Below are 20803 nucleotides of genomic sequence, written 5' to 3' on the forward strand. Positions count from 1 at the left end.
ATGATTTTGCCATTTGTGTCTCTTAGACATTTAACCTCCTCTTTGAATGTTCTCTTGCTGTTAATATTGGAAAAACATTTTGGAATTGGTTTTAGTCCCCTTAGCAATCTTCATTTCTATCTCTCTCTTGGCCTTTCTAACTTCCTTTTTGACTTGTGTTTGCAGTTCCAAGTACTCTTTCTGTGTGCTTTGTTTTTGGTCCCTGTAAATGCTCTGTAAAGTGCCTTTTTTCACTGAATATTTTCTTTACTTGATCTATTAAACCATTTTGGCCATTTTGTTTTAGATTTAGATTTGTCTACATTTGGGATGTAATTGTTTTGCGCCTCTAGTACTACATTTTTAAAAAAACTGCCATCCTTTTTCTGTGGATGTTTTCTCTATTTTACTCCAATCTACTTCTGTTAGTCTCTGTTTCATACTTTCATAGTTTGCTTTTCTAAAATTGTAAACCTTAGCTTTAGTCATTACTTTTTGGGTTTTAAAAATCACTTCAAATGAGACCATGTTGTGGTCTGAGTTTGCCAATGGCTCTCTGACCTCTGTTTTAGTTATTCTGTCTTCGTTATTTGAAAAGACTAAATCAAGGCATGCCTCCCCTCTAGTCGGTGCCTTGACAAATTGCGTTAGGAAGCAGTCATTTGTCATTTCCACCATTTCAATTTTGTCCGTCGTGCTCCCCACCGGGTTTTCCCATTTTATATGGGGGAAGTTGAAATCCCCCATTAGTATGGCTTCTCCTTTTCTACACGCATTTCTAATGTCATTGTATAACAGATTATTTTGATCGGGGTCTGAATTTGGCGGTCTATAACACGCTCCTATTATTATGCCCTTTGAATTTTTGTCCATTTTTCTGACCCATATTGATTCTGCATTGTTTTCTTTGTCCTGATTTAACACCTGGGCTTCAAGACCATTTCTTCTGTCCTGCCTGTCTTTCCTATACAGTGTGTACCCACTAATATTATATTTGTCTCCATCACTCTCAGACAACCAAGTTTCTGTAACACCTATCACATCGTATTTACTTGTTAGCGCAGTAGCTTCACGTTCTAACATTTTGTTTCTGAGACTTCTAGCATTAAGATAAATACATTTAATAGCTGTCTTACCTGAATTGTTGCCTTTGTTTTGATGTGGTCTCCCTTTTGTTTTTATTATTATTATTATTATTATTTATTTCTTAGCAGACGCCCTTATCCAGGGCGACTTACAATCGTAAGCAAAAACATTTCAAGCGTTACAATACAAGTAATACAATAAGAGCAAGAAATACAATAACTTTTGTTCAAGCAAAGTACAAGTTTGACAAACCACAATTCAATAATACAGCAGGTAATAGTGATAGTTACATCAGGATATGATTAAAAAGTGATAGTTACATCAGGATGTGATTAAATACAAAGTACTACAGGTTAAAAACTTGGCAGTTTACAGTATTCTGAAGTACAGGATTAAATGCAGTAAAATAGGGGCTGATAAGAGCAAAATAAAGCACATTTACATGAAGGGTGATAGTGTCCCAGGATACAAACAGAGGAGTTCTACAGGTGCTCTTTGAAGAGGTGAGTCTTAAGGAGGCGCCGGAATGTGGTCAGGGACTGGGCAGTCCTGACATCTGTAGGAAGGTCATTCCACCACTGCGGAGCAAGGGTGGAGAAGGAGCGGGCTTTGGAGGCAGGGGAGCGTAGCGGTGGTAGAGCTAGTCTTCTAGTGCAGGCGGAGCGGAGAGGTCGAGTGGGGGTGTAGGGAGAGATGAGGGTCTGGAGGTAGCTGGGTGCAGACTGGTCAAGGCATCTGTAGGCTAGTACAAGAGTCTTGAACTGGATGCGAGCGGTGATCGGGAGCCAGTGGAGCGAGCGGAGTAGTGGAGTAGCGTGGGCGAAGCGAGGCAGAGAGAACACCAGGCGGGCAGCAGAGTTCTGGATGAGCTGGAGCGGACGGGTGGCGGACGCAGGGAGGCCAGCCAGGAGGGAGTTGCAGTAGTCTAGGCGGGAGAGTACCAGGGCCTGGACCAGGAGCTGGGTAGCATAGTTGGTGAGGAAGGGTCGGATTCTTCGGATGTTGCTCAGGAAGAATCGGCAAGTGCGTGCCAGAGTGGAGATGTGCTGGGAATAAGAGAGGCAGGGGTCCAGGGTGACTCCAAGGTTCTTAGCTGAGGAAGAGGGAGAGAGTGTGGTAGATTCCAGAGGAACAGAGATGGAGAGATCAGAGGAGGGGGAGGAGGAGGGAAAGAAAAGGAGGTCAGATTTAGAGAGGTTGAGTTTGAGGTGATGCGAGTGCATCCAGGAGGAAATAGCAGACAGACAGGTAGAGATACGGGAGGAGATGGTGGAGTCAGAGGTGGGGAAGGAGAGGAAAATCTGAGCATCATCAGCATAGAAATGGTATGAGAAACCATAGGATGCGATGAGGGGGCCCAGGGAGCGGGTGTAGAGAGAGAACAGGAGAGGACCCAAGACTGACCCTTGGGGGACTCCAGTTAAGAGAGGGTGAGGTGTGGAGGTTGCTCCACGCCAGGTTACCTGGTAAGTGCGGTTGGAGAGGTAGGAGGAGAACCAGGCCAGAGCAGTGCCAGAGATCCCCAGGTCAGCGAGAGATGATAGTAGAATAGAGTGATCAACAGTGTCAAAGGCAGCAGAGAGGTCGAGGAGAATTAGGACAGAGGAGAGAGAGGCAGCTCGGGCACATTTAAGTGAGTTGGTGACAGACAGGAGGGCGGTTTCTGTGGAGTGAGCAGAGCGGAAGCCAGATTGGAGAGGGTCAAGCAGAGAGTGGTTGGACAGGAAAGCAGAGAGCTGGCGGTGTACAGTCCGCTCGAGGGTTTTGGAGAGGAAGGGTAGGAGGGAGACAGGACGGTAGCTCTGGAGGGAGGTGGGGTCGAGGGTAGGTTTTTTGAGGAGGGGAGTGATCGAGGCTTTTTTGAAGGCAGAGGGGAAGATACCAGAAAGTAGAGAGGTGTTGAGGAGGGAGGAGATGAAGGGGAGTAGAGCAGGAGCAGCAGCTTGAAAGAGGTGAGTGGGGAGGGGGTCCAAGGCACACGTGGTGGGTTTGTGACCCTGGAGCAGGGAGGAGAGGTCAGAGTCTGAGAGGGGCAAGAAGGTGGAGAAGGAGGGTGAGTTAGTAGGGGTTGCAGTGGGTGTAGGAGTTGGAGCGGGAGGGGGTGCGGGGGAGGGAGAGGTGTTAAAGAGTTTGCGGATATCTGAAATTTTAGAAGAGAAGAAGGAGGCAAAGTCATCAGGGGAGATAGAGGAGGGAGGAGGAGGGGGGGAGGGTTTAGGAGGGAGGAGAAGGTAGAGAATAGTTTACGTGGGTTGTTAGTGGAGGCTTGGATTACAGATTGCAAATATGCTCCTGGACTAAAACCCTTGCTTGTGATTCTTCTGTTGTCAATATAATTGATTACTCTGCCTTGTACAGTAATTACTGTTTTGCACTAAGGCTTTACACGTTGCTTGTTCCACCCTGGCATGCTGCTTAATATGGAAAAATGGTATATTAGTTTTGTATGAAAGTAGATCAATGGGGGAAATCTGAAATTCCTCCAAATTCTGTTTCTTACAGTTTTTGTCACAATGCAGCTCCCGCCTGCTGTTTCCCCGACTTCGAGAAAGCAATTTCATAGTCTTCATATTTAGTGCCCAAAGAAAAAACAATAAACAAAAAAAAGCATACCAACGCTGAGCTCTGGTTTTCAAACACAACCTGTGAGCAAGGTTGCCAGATCTGTATGACGTCTAGCCAAAAGCTCAATCAAAAACAGCCCAAAAGTAGCCAAAAACGTGTCACTTAAATTTATACAAAAGTATAATCCAATAAATTCTCATAATTAAATCTGCACGCCATGGAACAAACAAACAACCAGTGGCGATTTTGGAAATTAGCACAGGGGGGCACCAAGAGTGGCACAACTTAATTATGGAGTATTTTTTGGTCTTCTTTTTAGAGGGTCTGCAGTGTTTTCCACATATAATAAAATGGTCCACAAAGACAACCATGTAGAACAAACCTACAATGACATAACTTGAAGCAAAACTCTATGAAGTGAAACAATAACACAATTATGTAACTTCCTGCATTTTAAAAACCTGGACACCGACATTTATTTTAAATGAATAGCAATAAAGAATAAAGTTCAATAGATATATAAATAATATTTTAAACAAGACTTTAATGCTGACCTTAAATTCAGGGTGAGATTTGAGCTGATGCAAGAATCTGGCTCACAGGAGCTGTATGAATAGAAAGGGGACCTGCTTTGCAATATATATGAATTATGAGAATACAGTGTTATATGCCCTTTTTTCTTAATTTTTAATTTTATTTTGATTGATTGGACCATCCATATAAAAAAATATTTAAAAGCGCCAACATCTGCAGAAGCATGCAGTAGCCAAAAAAATAGAAACCTGTGACTGCAAAAAAAAAAACCTGGACATGACAACCTTGCCCGTGAGTCATACTGAGTGAATACCTGTAGGAACACAAGCGTATGCAGTCTCTGAGTCATACTGAGTGAATACCTGTAGGAACACGAGAGTATGCAGTCTGTGAGTCATACTGAGTGAATACCTGTAGGAACACGAGCGTATGCAGTCTGTGAGTCATACTGAGTGAATACCTGTAGGAACACGAGAGTATGCAGTCTGTGAGTCATACTGAGTGAATACCTGTAGGAACACGAGCGTATGCAGTCTGTGAGTCATACTGAGTGAATACCTGTAGGAACACGAGCGTATGCAGTCTCTGAGTCATACTGAGTGAATACCTGTAGGAACACGAGAGTATGCAGTCTGTGAGTCATACTGAGTGAATACCTGTAGGAACACGAGCGTATGCAGTCTGTGAGTCATACTGAGTGAATACCTGTAGGAACACGAGCGTATGCAGTCTGTGAGTCATACTGAGTGAATACCTGTAGGAACACGAGCGTATGCAGTCTGTGAGTCATACTGAGTGAATACCTGTAGGAACACGAGCATATGCAGTCTGTGAGTCATACTGAGTGAATACCTGTAGGAACACGAGCGTATGCAGTCTGTGAGTCATACTGAGTGAATACCTGTAGGAACACGAGCGTATGCAGTCTGTGAGTCATACTGAGTGAATACCTGTAGGAACACGAGAGTATGCAGTCTGTGAGTCATACTGAGTGAATACCTGTAGGAACACGAGCGTATGCAGTCTGTGAGTCATACTGAGTGAATACCTGTAGGAACACGAGCGTATGCAGTCTGTGAGTCATACTGAGTGAATACCTGTAGGAACACGAGCGTATGCAGTCTGTGAGTCATACTGAGTGAATACCTGTAGGAACACGAGCGTATGCAGTCTGTGAGTCATACTGAGTGAATACCTGTAGGAACACGAGCGTATGCAGTCTGTGAGTCATACTGAGTGAATACCTGTAGGAACACGAGCGTATGCAGTCTGTGAGGGGCGATAGTACATGAGACAAGCACATGCATTTCAATGCAGCTGGAATATTTGACAAAAACAGTGTCAAATCTATTTCAAATCCAACTGCCCAGCTTACCATGCTGTTGTGCAGCGATGTAAAACTTGTAAGAAAGTGGTGAAGGCCAAATTGTATGTCTGTCAGATTGTATGTCAGCATATACTCTTGTATGATCCCATGCATCCTACCTGTGCGATAATACAATACTAAATTCCCTCAGTGCATTCTGGGAGTTATAGTGTTAAATTAGTGGGTTGGCATCTGAAAGGAGACTCCTAACCACAGTGTTGAAATTTCACAGTGGCTGCATTTCATAGCTTCTAATGCAGCAATGCAGCAGAACAGCAAGCTCATAAAACTGCTCTAATCCAATTGGTTCCATTACTTACAAAAACAAATCCATGGTGTCACATCCACTTTATATATGAGGCAAAGTCGACAGGCTCCAGTGGACTCTCCCGATCCCAACCCAAATAAACTCGGATTAATGTTATGACTTTGGTGACCACTCATTACCCCCCTGGTCAGTGTCAGTGTTTTAAAGGAGTACTTCCAAACGGATATAATGACTAAATTGATATAAACACAGGCAGAAAGAGGAAAGACATGCAGGCACAGACAGAGAGACAGGCAGATAGCATACACAACGCTGTTTAAGTCAATGCAACATTGTTTGGAAGAAAGTTGCCTTTGTGTGTTTTAATTCTGTCGAACACAACTATTAAGCACCTGCTTTGAGATGGAAGCTCAAAAACAACGTGCAAGCATTTGATAAAAATGGATTGGGGGGGTGGGGGTGGGGGTGGGGGTGGGGGGGGCGGAGAATGATGTGTTTTGATCTCGTTTCGTGCCTTACCTGATTTAACAGACAGTTGTCATGGCAAAGTGCACTGAGATGAGACCTCTATGAGTACTGTGAAGCACTAATGATACTAACCCCCTTTTAGTGGCCACTCCAGTCACTTGCTGTGTTGTGAGACACATTCCTGAGAATACTGCTTAGCGCTTACATGTTAGAAATCAATTATAGCTCAACGTTTTAGTATCAATCATTCAGCTCTGGAAAGTGTGCAGTGGTGGCCAGACATTCAAATTCATACCACATGTACAATTAATGAAAGTGCAGCACCACAGCTCATCTTCTTCCATTAAACTTCACAAAGTTGTGCAACGTTCAAAGTGGCTTCTGAAATTGTAGCCGGGCATTCTAATGTTTGAAACATTCTTGAGTAAAATGGCAAACTTTGCACCAGTTTTCAAAGGCTCAAACCATTTAGGGTTTTAGTTTCATTAATACTGGCCGGCAAACATCTGCAATACACTACAAAGGACTACAAGGAAGTTTTTTTAAATTGGTTCCAGTATTGTACAGTGTGTTTTTTTTGTTGAGTTTATCACGAACTGTCTATGTGATTTACAAAGCCAGTTTAAAATATTTCTTTAATTACGAAAGCAATGTGTTTCATTTAAATTGCACTCATAGAGGCTTTGATGCCTCCCTCTTAAATAATAGTTTAACTGTTGGCGTCCACATTTTTTGTACAAAGAAATATCGAATGCCACAAAAGCAAAATTACCCGCTTTTATTGCACTCCAAAGCATTGCAACCCAAACCCATGTTTATAATTAAATCATGATTCATTCCTCAGTAACCTTTCTGTGAATTTCAAAATGCAGAAATTGACTCACTTAAAGAGATGGTTTTGGGAATGTTATTCTGGTAACACTTTACATTAAGTGACTCTAATTACTGTGTATTTACAGCGTAGTTACTGTGCTGCTCGCCTTGACTTTTCCCTTCCTCGTTTCTCACACGCTACACCGCTGGTCTGCTCTCTGCACTGGCTCCCTATTGCTGCTCGCATCCAATTCAAAACTCCCTCCTATCTCCAGACTATCGTTTCTCCCTACACCCGCTCTCGTCCCCTCCGCTCCTCCACCACCGGCAGATTAGCTGTACCCCACCTCTGCTCCCAGAGCCCACTCCTTCTCCACCCTTGCCCCTCAGTGGTAGAACGATCTACCCACGGATATCGGGACTGCTCAGTCCCTGACCACCTTGCGACGTCTCCTCAAGACACACCTGTTCAGACAGCACCTGTAAAACTCACAACTCTCGACTATACTGGACTATATGGCACCCAGTTGTACCAGTACTTGCATCAGCTTGTACTTGCACTGAACTGCTCCATACCTCGCCGTATTCTACTACTGCTCTTAATTATAATTATCTCCTGTATCTTGTACTTGATTTTACTCTTACAGGTATCCATATTCACATTTTTTGTAATTGCTCTTATTTGAAATAATTTTCATCCATTTATCGTACTTACTATGTGCTCATACTGGACTTTACTCGTATAAGCAAATATTTTACTATAAGTTAACAGGTCTCAGTCGAACTCGCGCTTAAATGTAATTATTTACTGTATTCTTTATTTTTCTCTTATTTGAATTTGATCCTTTTTTGCTACTGATTTTATTGTACTTTACAACTGCTCTTATTTGTAATGTGATATTTTATAATGTGATACTTTGCACTGTGATATTTTGTAACAATTGTAAGTCGCTCTGGATAAGGGTGTCTGCTAAGAAATAAGTAATAATAAAGAATAGTTGCATAGTAAGTACTTGCACATAATTACAATGTTGTTATGCATCGTGCAGGGTGAGTGGTACAGTCAGGGGAGCGCAGATCTAAGAAAAGTCATTCTCTGAACTGTGCTTTTTAAAAATATTTTCATTTCAATATGTTGTATCTGTTGCATAAACAGAATACTGCATTAACATCAATGGAGTGCTGTGGCTATTTCACTCACCGAATTAGGTTGTTTGAGTGGAAAACTATAGTACTCCATGAATGTTCATGGTGCACCCATCCTCTATGGGTACAATAAGGACCAAATACTAAGGGATGGATGGTCATAGAATCAGCATTACCACAGGACAATCCACGGCACAGCAGCAAGGTGTAGCCGGGCAGTGGAGTCGGGACCTTGAACCCGCTGTACCTACTGTACAGAGCAAGGGCTTGGCATTCTTTCTCTGAGCCCTTGCTGAACTCTTTCCCACAGTAGAACATTTTCCGATGAGTGGATGTAAAAACATCCTTGTGAAATTCCTGGAAGACAATACTAACATTAAAAGACATGAAAAAATAATCCGAGGACAATCTGGCGCTGCAGACTCTTTGTGAGTTAAGTAAGTGAGTTTTATTTAGTCTGCGTATTCCCCCAAGATTGTTTTTAATTGCATGTTTTTTGCTTTTTCTTTGGAAACATGCCCTCTTGTTTGAGGAAATAGATATGAAATGGTAATTAACAAAGAAAAAGTAATTAAAGGCAAATAACAGGCATCATTTGGTCTATAGGTTCTCCCATCTAGATTTCCTGGGGTGAAGTAGTAGGTTAGCGTTACATTCAGGTTGTTTAAGCAGGCTGTTGTGCAGTCAGTGTCCACTGTGCCTTGTGGGTGCTACACATAAATGGACAATGGATTGAAAATGTTTTCGATTCTAGTGGTAGTTGTCAGTATGTGTTTGCATGTGTGGAACATCTGAAGAACTCTTTGGATAGCTCATTGCAGTAGGACACCAGGAGGACACAACAATCTGAATATTAGGTGCCGAAAATAACTCTGCCAGTTCAATTAAGGATGTGATAAATGTTTCAAAACAAACCCAGAACATGCAGTCCCTGATGCTCTTAGTCTTTCCACAGAATGCATTGCCTGTGTCTCTACAATAACCATATTCATGTCTCGAGCACTCATTTCTATTCTATTTTTAGCCTCAGCCATATAAAAATGTCCTTTTTCAGTCCAGCGCGAGCTTCAGCACACCGCCTCTGCAGTAGCGGCTTGCTTCATTAGGCAGAGACTGCACTTTGTTTCTCAGCAAAGCAAAGGCCTTGAGGCAAACTTCACTTGCAAATTACTCACTGCAGCGGACACACGGATTAGCCACATTTCTGATTCTCATGGCTTATGACTGTTTTTCTTTTTGTTGTTTTTCTTTTTTTTTTTTTTAACAGAGCGGAATTTTAGTTTGTCCTCAATAAAGTGGAAAAACAGCTTTTTGCTCCAGTATATACAACTGTGCAGAATAGATGCAGACACTGACAGCATTCTCCTGTCAGCTAGCTCCCCAATGCTGCTGATTAACTGCTTCAAATGGGCTCAAACCATGACTAAAATATTACAGAAAAGCAACTACTCTGACTGGTAGTGTTAATGCAGCTAAACTACAGTGAGGTGTAGGTCTGCAGATGTAATGAAACCCACATTTTGAAGTCTATTTTAATTACACACAAAAGCTATCATTGGTGGACATCAGGGGTCCCGCCCGAGAGTCTCCCCTGGTAAAGGCACAGCCTCATGGTGTGCAGGGTTAGTCAGAGTCAGAGGAGCATGGGTTCGAGACCCAAGTGTGACAGTTTTCACTGGGGATTCCACAGGGAGCCAAAATCACCTCACCGCACTACAGCAGCCCTTATTGGCCTTTTGTTATTTCAATATAAATATTATTAACTAAGTAACGTACATACGTTTAACACATTTTTGTTTAGATTAGTTTAATATCATTCAGTTATTCTTTATTAGTTTGAATTACTGGTGGTACCCAAAACAGAGCATGCATACTGTTTACTTAGCTATTCAGAGCCACTTATCAGATTGTCATGATAATCCCAACTACTAATTTTGTTTTAACTTGTATTCCAATTATTGCCCCCAAATGGAAATAATCGCAATAGGAATTCACACAATGCACTCTATAGAGTAATATCCATTGAGTTCAGATCCATCAATCCTGGTGAAAATGTAACATCGATACAATATTAGACTGGATAATTAACTAGACACTGGTTTAAAAGTATAACTACATCTGATACCCGGGAGTCAAAAATTTGCCACTCCAAACCAATTTTGTTTTCCTTTTCTACGTGCCTTTCTGTGTGCCTCTTTTTTCTACGTGCTTATGCATAAACTAAAAGTTCAGCAAATACTATAATACTGCCATCTGGAGACCACAAAACAAAAAGGTAACAAGGCCACTGTAATTAAACTCTATCTTTGCTTTGACACATTGCATGGCTCACAGCTAACTGCTGTTGGTTTCTATACTGCACAGTCAACATCTTCAGTCACCCAGTTCTCCTCCGTCATACATTCTGTACAAGTTTGCTTCTTAAACATGAAAAGGGAGAACAGCTTCAGAACTGCTACAATAGGAATCGTCATGATAAACCTCCCAGATTTCTGCATCGTGACCCTTATCTTTATCTTTACACAACATTTAAGTACAGATTTGATTCCTCGTGGAGTCTCGGCATATAGAAAGACATAATGAGTTTAAGGCAAGGGAATCGGACGAAAGATGTTTGGAAGCATATTACAATTTTACACACTGAATGTGTGACTCAGACAGTGACCTGCTCATCTTAAGCTATCATGATCCAATTTGCCTGCTTGTGAAAACAAATAAGGGAAGGTCAGCATACAGAAGCTCAGACCATGGAGTCGATCAAGCTCTTCCCACATTTCTAGGGTGAGGGTTGGAAATGGAACTTTCCTCCAAGTCGATCGACTCAAATTTGCACAACTTCCCTGTATCTCCCGGCTAGTCTGAAGGTTGATCGACCTCGGGGAAGTCAGTACTGGGAAGTTAAGAGATTGAAGTTTCAGTACTACACTGCAGGGAAGTTAGTTTGATCGACTTGCCCCCCAGAACTCTCCCGTTGGCCCTGGGCCTCTCTCAGAGAATGTGCCAAACTGTGTAGAGGTTTGTCAGACAGCTCAGTAATTCTTAAAGATATAATCTGAATAATAAAATAATACCAATGCAATACAAACATAAATAATTTACATCTGTTCAGTCTTAATTAATGATACTGGTACTACTAAAGAAACTTACTTTGAACTGTAATTAAGCAGTAGTAATACTGTCAAGCAGAGGTATTTCAGTGGCATAGATTTTTGCTTTAGTGAAGTATAGGCTACAATACATTTTTCATTAAACACTTGTAGCTGTTCTTGAACACGTGTAGCTGCAGCTTTCATATTGAAGCTTGTGTATATAACATTCAATCAGAGCTAGTACTATGTAGGAATTTAATTACATTGTTCAGTTATTTAAGACGGTTCAAGACAAGTAAGCTTCTGTGTGTGAACATAAAGTGAAGAGAAAGCATCATCCTTCTGCCGTGTCATTATAAAGGCACCTATGTGAAATCGCAGGGTAATTAAAAGCTGTTCCTGTAAGTTAACACATTCATCCCCTTGTCAATAACAGCGAGACCGATTTTGAAACAAGTGCTAAGCTTGCCCCAGTAGTTAAAGTAAAAACTATATATATATCTTTGAGCTAATATATATATATATATATATATATATATATATATATATATATATATATATATATATATAACATTATAAAACAAACAATAAATAACTTGTTTACATGCAGGGGCAGGTAAATTATTGTTTTGAGTAAAAAATATATATATTAACCGAAGGAGGATCCTATTTTGAAGCAAGCACAAAGGCAAAGACACATTTTCTGCGCGGAATAAAACAAGAAACAACTCTGCCCTGTTCATTCCTGTAGCTAAGTTTACACTACTCGATGTTCACTAGGTTCAAAACTGTTTTCTTAAAGTAATATCAATGCTTCAGACATGGCAAGGACTGCTCTTTACCTTTGATTACCTTTACAAGATACGCACCTTTAAGAGCAGCACCTTCTTCGTTTTTGATGAGCGCTTTTCCCTTTAACAAGCTGCATGCTGCAATTCAAGCTGTAGCGTTGTGCAGATATGACACCTGCACTGGCTCTGTCACTTGGTGCTATTTGCGTGTATTTGTTTATATATATAAATAAATACTCAGTAAGTACATATTAAGCATTTAAAACTGAAACACGTGCCCAGTTTGATGGTTTTTAATAATAAAACAGTGACTAGCTTTTCATGGTTTTTCAGACCTTTTTAACCGTTATGAAGAAAAAATTAATGATATGCTTATACAATTATCCTCCACTAGAGGGAGCAATTACCCATAGCCTCCTTACGTCTGTGTCTAACTGCACAGTGCATGGCTCCGTTTCTTGTGTTGCTGAAACTTGTCCAGGTACCGTAAAGTTAGGAGATGTAGACTTTTCTAGAATTAGGTTTTGCATTATCATATTGAAATTTCAAGCACCTTGTAGACAATACTATCATAGCATCAAATGGTATGAATACTTTTGAATTAGCATTAGAGTTTTGCAACAAAAAAAAAAATGCTGAAATAAATAATTGCAGACATCTGTTTCTTATAACTTTTTTTGTCATCCACAAAAGCAAAACTTTTGCTACAATTGATTCTTCCTAAATTTCGTTGTTTTAAAATTTTCTAGAAATTATAAGTTTGTGAACCCCTTAGGATTTTCATATATTTCACATATTTCAAACCTAAAATGTTATTAGATCTTAATCTAAGTCCTAATAATGTTGTCAGTTTGACATTTGTCTTCTTTCTATTCCTTAAGTATATAATCTTCAAGTATTGCTCATCCTTGTTAGACAGCTTTTGAGTCTTCCAGTCCTGGGTTTGTCAATTACAGATGATGTTTCTCTCTACTTGTTGATTATGCTTCAGATATGCACTCAATGTTTTTCCTTCTTTATGCAAGTCAAGGTTGTTATAATAGTAGAAAACACTAGTGGAGGCTTTAAGTAAATTGTTGATGCTCATAATGCTTCAGAGTAGAAAAATGCAACATGTCTAAGACTTTTGCACAGCACTGTGTGTGTATATATATGTGAGTGTGTGTGTGTGTGTGTGTGTGTGTGTGTGTGTGTGTGTGTGTGTGTGTGTGTGTAACGCTATGCTCCTTGTTTCTCTAAGGGTAATGTTTAGTTATGTCACGTGCAGATTATCCTGCTCCACGCCAGGATCAATTCAATGACGCTCCACACCTTCATACAGGAGCCAGACTGTAAGATTACCTATTAATCTGAGCAGCAGCAGCATGTATTGATACTTGAGTAATCTAAGTGCTGTCTTTAAGAAAGAAGGTCAGCCAAGGATACAGTGTTTTCTACAACTTTAGTATGTCGTTATTTATTTTAAAATGTAGATGCCATCGTTGTCATCATTGTCATTTCCCTATCTGTCTTTCTAATTAAAGAGTAGAAGATAATTTTGTAGTATCTTAAATACTGATTGCAAAAAAAAACCCTCAATCTTATTTAGGAAATTTCATACTCATCATTATTAAAAAAACTAACTAGTGTGTAACCAGCACATGGTGCTAAGTGTTTTACATAAAGTCTTCCTGTTGAAACATTAAGTATCTCCACATATTTGTACCATTTTTTTAAAAAGGCGTTGTGATGGTGCAAGTTCCATCCCATGTAAACAAAATAAAAACTACAGCCTTGCTTGAGAACTATGTGAACATTAAAACTGGACTTTTGTTTTAAACAGTTATTGCATACCTGTTTTGGATGTCAATTGTAATTTTAACCTCTGGTATAGACAAAAGAAAAAAAATGCAAACCATATAAAACTGTGTGCTTACCTGTAAATGTGGTGGGGTGCTGAAGCAGGTTGAAATATGTAAGAGAAAGGAACAAATTTACCGTAAGTCCTGTATAGAGGATGCAGGTGAAATTAGATTGCCGTATGTCTTGTTATAGAACACAGACAGGGCTACCTAACTAAGGTAGGGAGTTTTATGAGTTTTAGATTTTCGATTTATTGTTGTTTTAACTGTATTTCAATTGCAGTAGTTTAGTAGTCATTTAAAATGTTTATTCGCCTATTCTTCGTTGGTTCCAAGGGGAGGAGTTACATGAGTTGGTATAAAAGGGGGAGAAGGAGCTGTTCTGTTCTATTCTATTTGCTTAAAAAAAGATCAAAGATTTAAGGGTTGCAAACCTAACTTTTATTGTCAGCATGCTTTCCTTTTAGACCGCTTGGCTAACTCTACAGGCGTCTGCACCATTACTGAACAGATACACAAATATATGCGAAATTAAACCATTTGTAGAGTAATTTGGTAGTTTTCCATACGCTATGCATGTCCTGTGCTTTACCATGGTTTCCACAGTGCTTTATAATACCCTTTGCTATGCTTCTACCATGGTATTCAACTATACTGTGCACCAGTGGGACCAGCAGGTCAGCACATCATGTGATTTCTTTAGAATCTTGAAGCGCTCAAAAGAAGCTGACGATTAAGATTCCACAGGTTCAGATAATGCCACAGAGTTCTTTAATATGCCACGGTTAGTGATCTAAAAAGGTGTGTTGTTCTTATGGATTTATACTTTAGTAGTTTCCTTGTGTAGGATAATAACATGTAGCTCTTCAGAAAAATAACATGAAGCACTTCAGAAAACAATGAAGAAACAAAACTCTTCCAAAACTCTACCAAAAAAAAAGACTGTATTGTAAATTCTGTGTCTTTAATTCACAATTCATCTTTTCTAAATAAATCTCGAACTATTGTTTCCACAGCTGGGTGATAGTTAACAGAGGAGGCAGCTGCCAGCCTTGCTGAAAATGAAATGACAGGGTACTCTTCTCGGTATGTAATTATTGTTCTGATTCATGCTGTTTGGCCAGTGGCTTGCCACAGCGCTGAAGGAAGACGATAATGGTTCTGTCACTGGGGTCAGGAGTGAAAGCAGACGAGCTTGTGTGCAGACTCCAAACCTTCAAATGACGACGCAGGTCTCCGATGGGAACGCATCCAGGTTAACTAAGACAGGTGGGACTAAAAGTGTCAGTGACCTTTTTTAATATTTATTTTTTTATCTGCCTCTCGTGACCGCCCCAGGCAGAGTATTGAATTAAAGGCCATTTCTAATGGGAGCTCAGAACCAGAGAGCAGGTTCATTTGATTAGCAGTGATGGTGCCTCTGACAAGACTCTTTGGGAGGTAGCTTTTTTTCAGGTCTTTAAAGACAATGACGTGACTCAAAGCTACACAGTTAGACTGCAGTGTTTATGTGGGTTTTTGTAGGTTTATAGGATGGATGGATGTGAGTAGAAGTGAACAGACCGAGGCTGCAATCCCAGGTCTGTTAATGCACAGCGAGTGTCGATGTAATCAACAGAAAGACGTATGTATTGTATGATGCAGATGTATTCCAGAGTGTTCCCCTTTGACACATCATCATCGTCATATGTACTAACATTAAGCACGGCTGGCACCAGGTTTTTATGGGCCCTGGGCAATGGACCTCCAGGGGGCTCCCCCACCTTCACCCCCAAATCAAAAAGGTTTTCATAATCAGTAGTCCCTCGTTAAACCGGACATGTCTGGAGACATGAGTTGTACGATTAAAAAAAAAACAAAAAAAAAAAAACATTTTGTAATAAATCTGTACAGCAGACCTATACAGTAGTAAAATCAAATGAATACCGGTAGCTCACTTTCTTTTTACTTTAGCCTACCAGTAACACAAAATAAACTATGCTGCTGTATTTCACACATTGCTGTACAGTGACAGTGTGAAAATAGTAAGATTATTTTAAATTAAAACTAAATGATTTTTGCGCATTTTCTTTTTTACTGTAGCCTACTTAGCACGCAATTAACAGAAAACAGAACGCACACAGAAATAATAATGTTTAAATGTACATAGAAAATTTGACAGTGTCCTTACTGCAGTTTTTTTAGATGTTCTTTTTTTTGGAGTTTTTTCCTTCCGTTGTTGACGTCCAGATTTGTGTTTCTTGACGTTCCAGATGCGGTGATAATTTAATGAGCCCCCAATTATGTGGAGGGATTGATTCATAAAGTAAATGTAAAATAAATCCTTAATCTATCTTGAGACAAGTAAAGATGTATGTGGATACTATCTCAAGACACTCTTTAGCTATGTAGAAACAATACCTTACTATAATGATCTAGGGCAGTGCTGCCCAAACACGGTCCTGGAGAGCCCCTATCCAGTAAGTTTTGTAGGTCACCCTAAATCGCTTATTTCTAAAGACTTGGAACACATGGAAGTTATTGATCAATTAAGCAAATAACTTGTTCAATTAAGGGAACTCTGGTCATTAGGCCAGTTTACATGCTGGGAAAATGTCATGACTTACTTGTTTACTGTCATGACATATTTAAGGTGGTACAGTCTGGATTACAATTTTAGTTAGTTTTGCTTTATGTTCAGTTTATGTTTGAATACAAATGTAATACATTATACAAAAATCAAATACAACAGGAAGTTTCAAAGCAGGAATTGTTAAACAAACCAAAACTATCTAAAAGTATAATTCAGCTGTACCACCTTAAATAAGTCATGACAGTAAACAGATAAATCATGACATTTTCCCAGTATGTAATCCAGGCCATTGAGGGCTGAAAAGGGTGGTTCATTTTTTGTACCAAATTATCTCTAAATGATCTCTCAATTACTTAATTTAGCAAATCACCTGCTTAATTGATCACAATGAAATTGTTCCAGGTGTTAAGCAATTAATGATTAAAGGTTACCTATAAAATCTGCTGGATACGGGCTCTCCAGGACTGGGTTTGGGCAGCACTGATTTAGGGTGTTACCACAATATCCTTCTATATCACCATCAAAACTATATTCATATCCAAGTGCAATCAAAACTTAAACATATGAATATATATTCTACAGTAATCATCGAATTCTGGCTTTAAATGTGATTGATTCATTCAGCATATGATTTAAGGCTTAGACAATATTCAACTTTGATTCAGTTCAATGCTTTCATATATCAGTGCTGGTTTGAACATACAAAAACAAAAACGACGAATCTTGTTGAAAGAAAATACCTTCTTTTATTAAAGTTACAAAAATAAGATTAAAAGTAAATTGCATTAAATTGTAGTAATTAGTTTTCAATGTATAATCACGTATTATATAAGTATGTTCAAGACAAATTAACCAAATATTCAGTTGTAATTAAGATTCTAAATATATTCAATATTCAACAATGCATTCATATGCATTCATGTAATTCAGCATAGATTAATATTACTCCATACTCAGTTTAAACAGAATTAATCATACAATTGATTTGTGCACCATGGAAATTCATAAGTTGTTTAGTTACCAGTCCTTATATGTGAAGAAAGTTGAAACAGTCTTGCAATGAAGAATTACTGTATATAGCTTTCTCCTCGTGGTTAAAAAGTGTTTCAGTTTATAAACCTGTCTTCGGTTTGTAGTCCTTTTCAGTTAAAGGATTTCTGAAGAAAAACAAGATGGCTTTTTCTCAGGACTCCATATCCCACAATGCAACAAAGCCACACTTCCTGTGTGCTTAAGGTGATGCTTGTAGCAAAGAAGCGCTAATTTAAGTAGATTTAAAAAGCACTTAATATTAAGTAACTTTAGCATACTTTTAGATTTAGTAGGAACAAAGTCTTTTTATTGTTCTTTTGAATTAAGATCTTTTCTTCAAGAAGTTGTTTTCAGTAGCTGTTTTAGTTTTCGTGAAGTTGGAATGACAGCGATGTTGTTGAGTCTTGAGAAAAGGTGTTAAAATGATTAGTGTTTCCCTATATTTAGTATGTTTCAAACATATTCTACCATAGCACTTCTTACACTGTCTTGTACACTAGGTATTCAGTACATATTTTATTGAAGCACTACAACCACTATAGGTACCCCCCATATATAGCAGCGGCGCCATATAGAGTTGCTACGTATATATAATGATTTGGTAGTGGATTTTAATACAACTTTTGTTTACGTAATATGCATTATACAAATCAAAAGATCGAATTTTGACATTTAATGTGTGATTTATAGTATTCACACATTGTAAACGGTTTCTGTTAACAGAAAAAAAAACATACAGTGCATGAATGCAACTTGACGAACCTTCAAAGGTTTAAAACTACCTTCGAATTCCTGGCTAGTGAATGAACTTTCAAACCTTCAAACACAGCCCTAGTTGTTTGTACGTTGTAATTGTCTTTTTATTGTTTTCCAGGGCCCCTTGTAATCGAGGCCTCGGTCTAAAGGGTAAATCTTCTGGTAAAATAAATAAAAGACGTCTGCAGTTTAATAACTTTATTAAATAGTGCTTTAACTAACATCTTGGGCCACAGCACTATCTTGCCACAGGTGGTGTCAGAGTGGGATTAAATGGGGGACCCTTTCTGAAGACCCAGAACAACCTCGGACGAAGGAGAAGGCGAGGGGAACACCTCCACCACAACCCCGACCACACACGCCTGCTAACCCACATACAAGAATCCGGAGGGAGAAAAACGGACAAGGTAGGAGGGGGTTGGGGTTTCAAGGGGGGAGATGGCCGGTGGGAGCCATGTGTGCTGCACACATAGGGGAAGGTGTGTGGCAGGGCAAAAGCCCTGCTTATGTAAATAAGTGTAAGGTTGGCAGGGAAGGGGTTAAATCTGTCCCTGCCAACAATCACAGGTGTAACTGTGACAGGATAGTGTCACGACCTAAGCTGTTACCAGCAGGAATAAGACTGAGTCAGGAAAAGCTGCAGTTTAGGCGTGTAATATTTTTTATTTTAATTGTTTTAAATTTAGTAGTCGCCAATTTAGTTTTTTTTTTTCTCCCCACTTTAATAATGTCCAATTATTTTTGTTTAGCTCAGCTCACCCTACCACCCCTGCGCTGACTCGGGAGCAGCGAAGACGAGCACTCGCTGTCCTCCGAAGCGTGTGCCGTCAGCCGACTTTTTTTCACACTGCAGACTCAGGGGTCACTGGTGCGCGGTGAGCCGAGAACACTGGTCGACCTAACCCTCCCCCCCCCCGGGCGGCGCTTGGCCAATTGTGCGCTTCCCCCTGGGAGCTCCTGTCCTCGGTCGGCAAAGGAATAGCCTGGACTCGAACCGGTGACGTCCAGGCTATAGAGCGCATCCTGCACTCCATGTACCGTACAATGCGGATGATTCCCTACAGACACACACACACATTCCAGAAACACAGCCTTTTTACTTCCTTCTATCTCCTTCATGAAGTTGTCCTGGAGGCCGCTGGGTAATTAGTGACAGGTTACAAACTCGCGAGCAGTACAATCGTTCCATTTAAACAAACGCCGTCATCATCAATCGTATATCACAGTCCAACAGCAACAAGGTTCAGGGTTACTGAACGAAGTTCAATCACTCCAAATTGGAATTTGATTTAATATCAAAAAAGTGTTACTTGGGTTCCAACAAACTATTAGCCTCCCACCTGGCTCTGTTCCTTGTGTTTGTTTGTCAGTGTAATGGTGAAGGCATTATCCACTATGTAACAGGCTCTTTTGCATTGTGGTTAAGACACTTGCTTGCAGTACGCAGGGTAATTTTGTAGTTTCCCGTGCTTTTTCCATTGTTATCTTATGCAGTTCCCATAGTTTACAATGGTTTGCCTTTGTTTGTAATATGCTTTACCATACCTCTGGGTTTTACAATGCTTACCTATGCTTTATCATGCTTTCACGGTGCTTTATTACACATTGCTGTGCTTTTACTACGGAAACCTTTTACAAGAGTATTCATGAGAAAAAAATATCTGTAACAAAAATATTTTTGTTTCATAATCAAAGATTTTCTGGCTTTGATTGGATCAAAATGCAGCTAATATTCTTCACACAGCACTGTGTGGTTATATGCTAGAGAGAGAGAGAGAAACCCACTTCTATCAGGGTCAGTAAATACTTTTAGCACGATCACCAGGATAACAGAAGAAAGCAAACAGGCCAGTTGCAAGAAATATGTATTTGATTCAAAAGCATGCATTGCTTTGGTTAAATAATAGCTTAAAAGAAACAGGATTCAAAACATGAATGTTAACAGTGCATCAATTAAAATGCGCATCATCAAAGCAGAATCCTATATAAATAAAGTCAATGAGGCAATTTGCAAAGATTATATTTAACTTCATTTAACCGTTTCTTCGGTATGTCTTACCTTCTTTGCTTAGTGTGTGTACTTAAATGCATATTTTAAAAACGTGAACATATACAGTATGAGATCAAACAGGATTCAAAAGCCTGCATTGCGTATGTTAATTTATAACCATACATTTAAATATAAAAACACAAAATTGGGATTCGAATCAGTCAGCTGCTAAATAAAACTCTATCGAAGCTAACCTGCATATCCTCGGGCCACTGGAGACACAATGCTGAAAATTATAAGCCCTTTCTTGCACTTTTATTGATACTTTTCCAAGAAAATTCTAAAGTTGACATAAATATTTCTAGAAATGCGTTAAACAGCCTGCACCAGGCATGTCTGCTTGTGATCATAACCTCCAAATCTAGCAGAGAATTGCCGAACCCAAAACCCAAACCGTGTAATCATGTGCTGACTGTGTAGCAAGCATCAAGACTCTGACCTCTCCTC

The 20803-nt window shown here is 39.7% G+C and overlaps 1 protein-coding gene across 1 annotated transcript in view; it reads left to right on the forward strand.

The window, feature by feature from the left end:
- The window catches only part of LOC117402738 (GTP cyclohydrolase 1), a 37039-nt gene that overhangs the window by 3553 nt on the left and 12683 nt on the right, over positions 1-20803 (forward strand). Inside the window, exons 2-4 of the mRNA XM_059024706.1 lie at positions 10945-11006; positions 14963-15215; positions 18543-18713. Of these exons, the coding sequence (XP_058880689.1) occupies positions 15056-15215; positions 18543-18713 (331 nt within the window). The 5' untranslated portion in view covers positions 10945-11006; positions 14963-15055. The remainder of the gene's footprint in view (positions 1-10944; positions 11007-14962; positions 15216-18542; positions 18714-20803) is intronic.

The sequence above is a fragment of the Acipenser ruthenus genome, chromosome 5 (genome assembly GCF_902713425.1).
Source record: "Acipenser ruthenus chromosome 5, fAciRut3.2 maternal haplotype, whole genome shotgun sequence".
In the NCBI taxonomy this organism is placed as follows: domain Eukaryota; kingdom Metazoa; phylum Chordata; class Actinopteri; order Acipenseriformes; family Acipenseridae; genus Acipenser; species Acipenser ruthenus.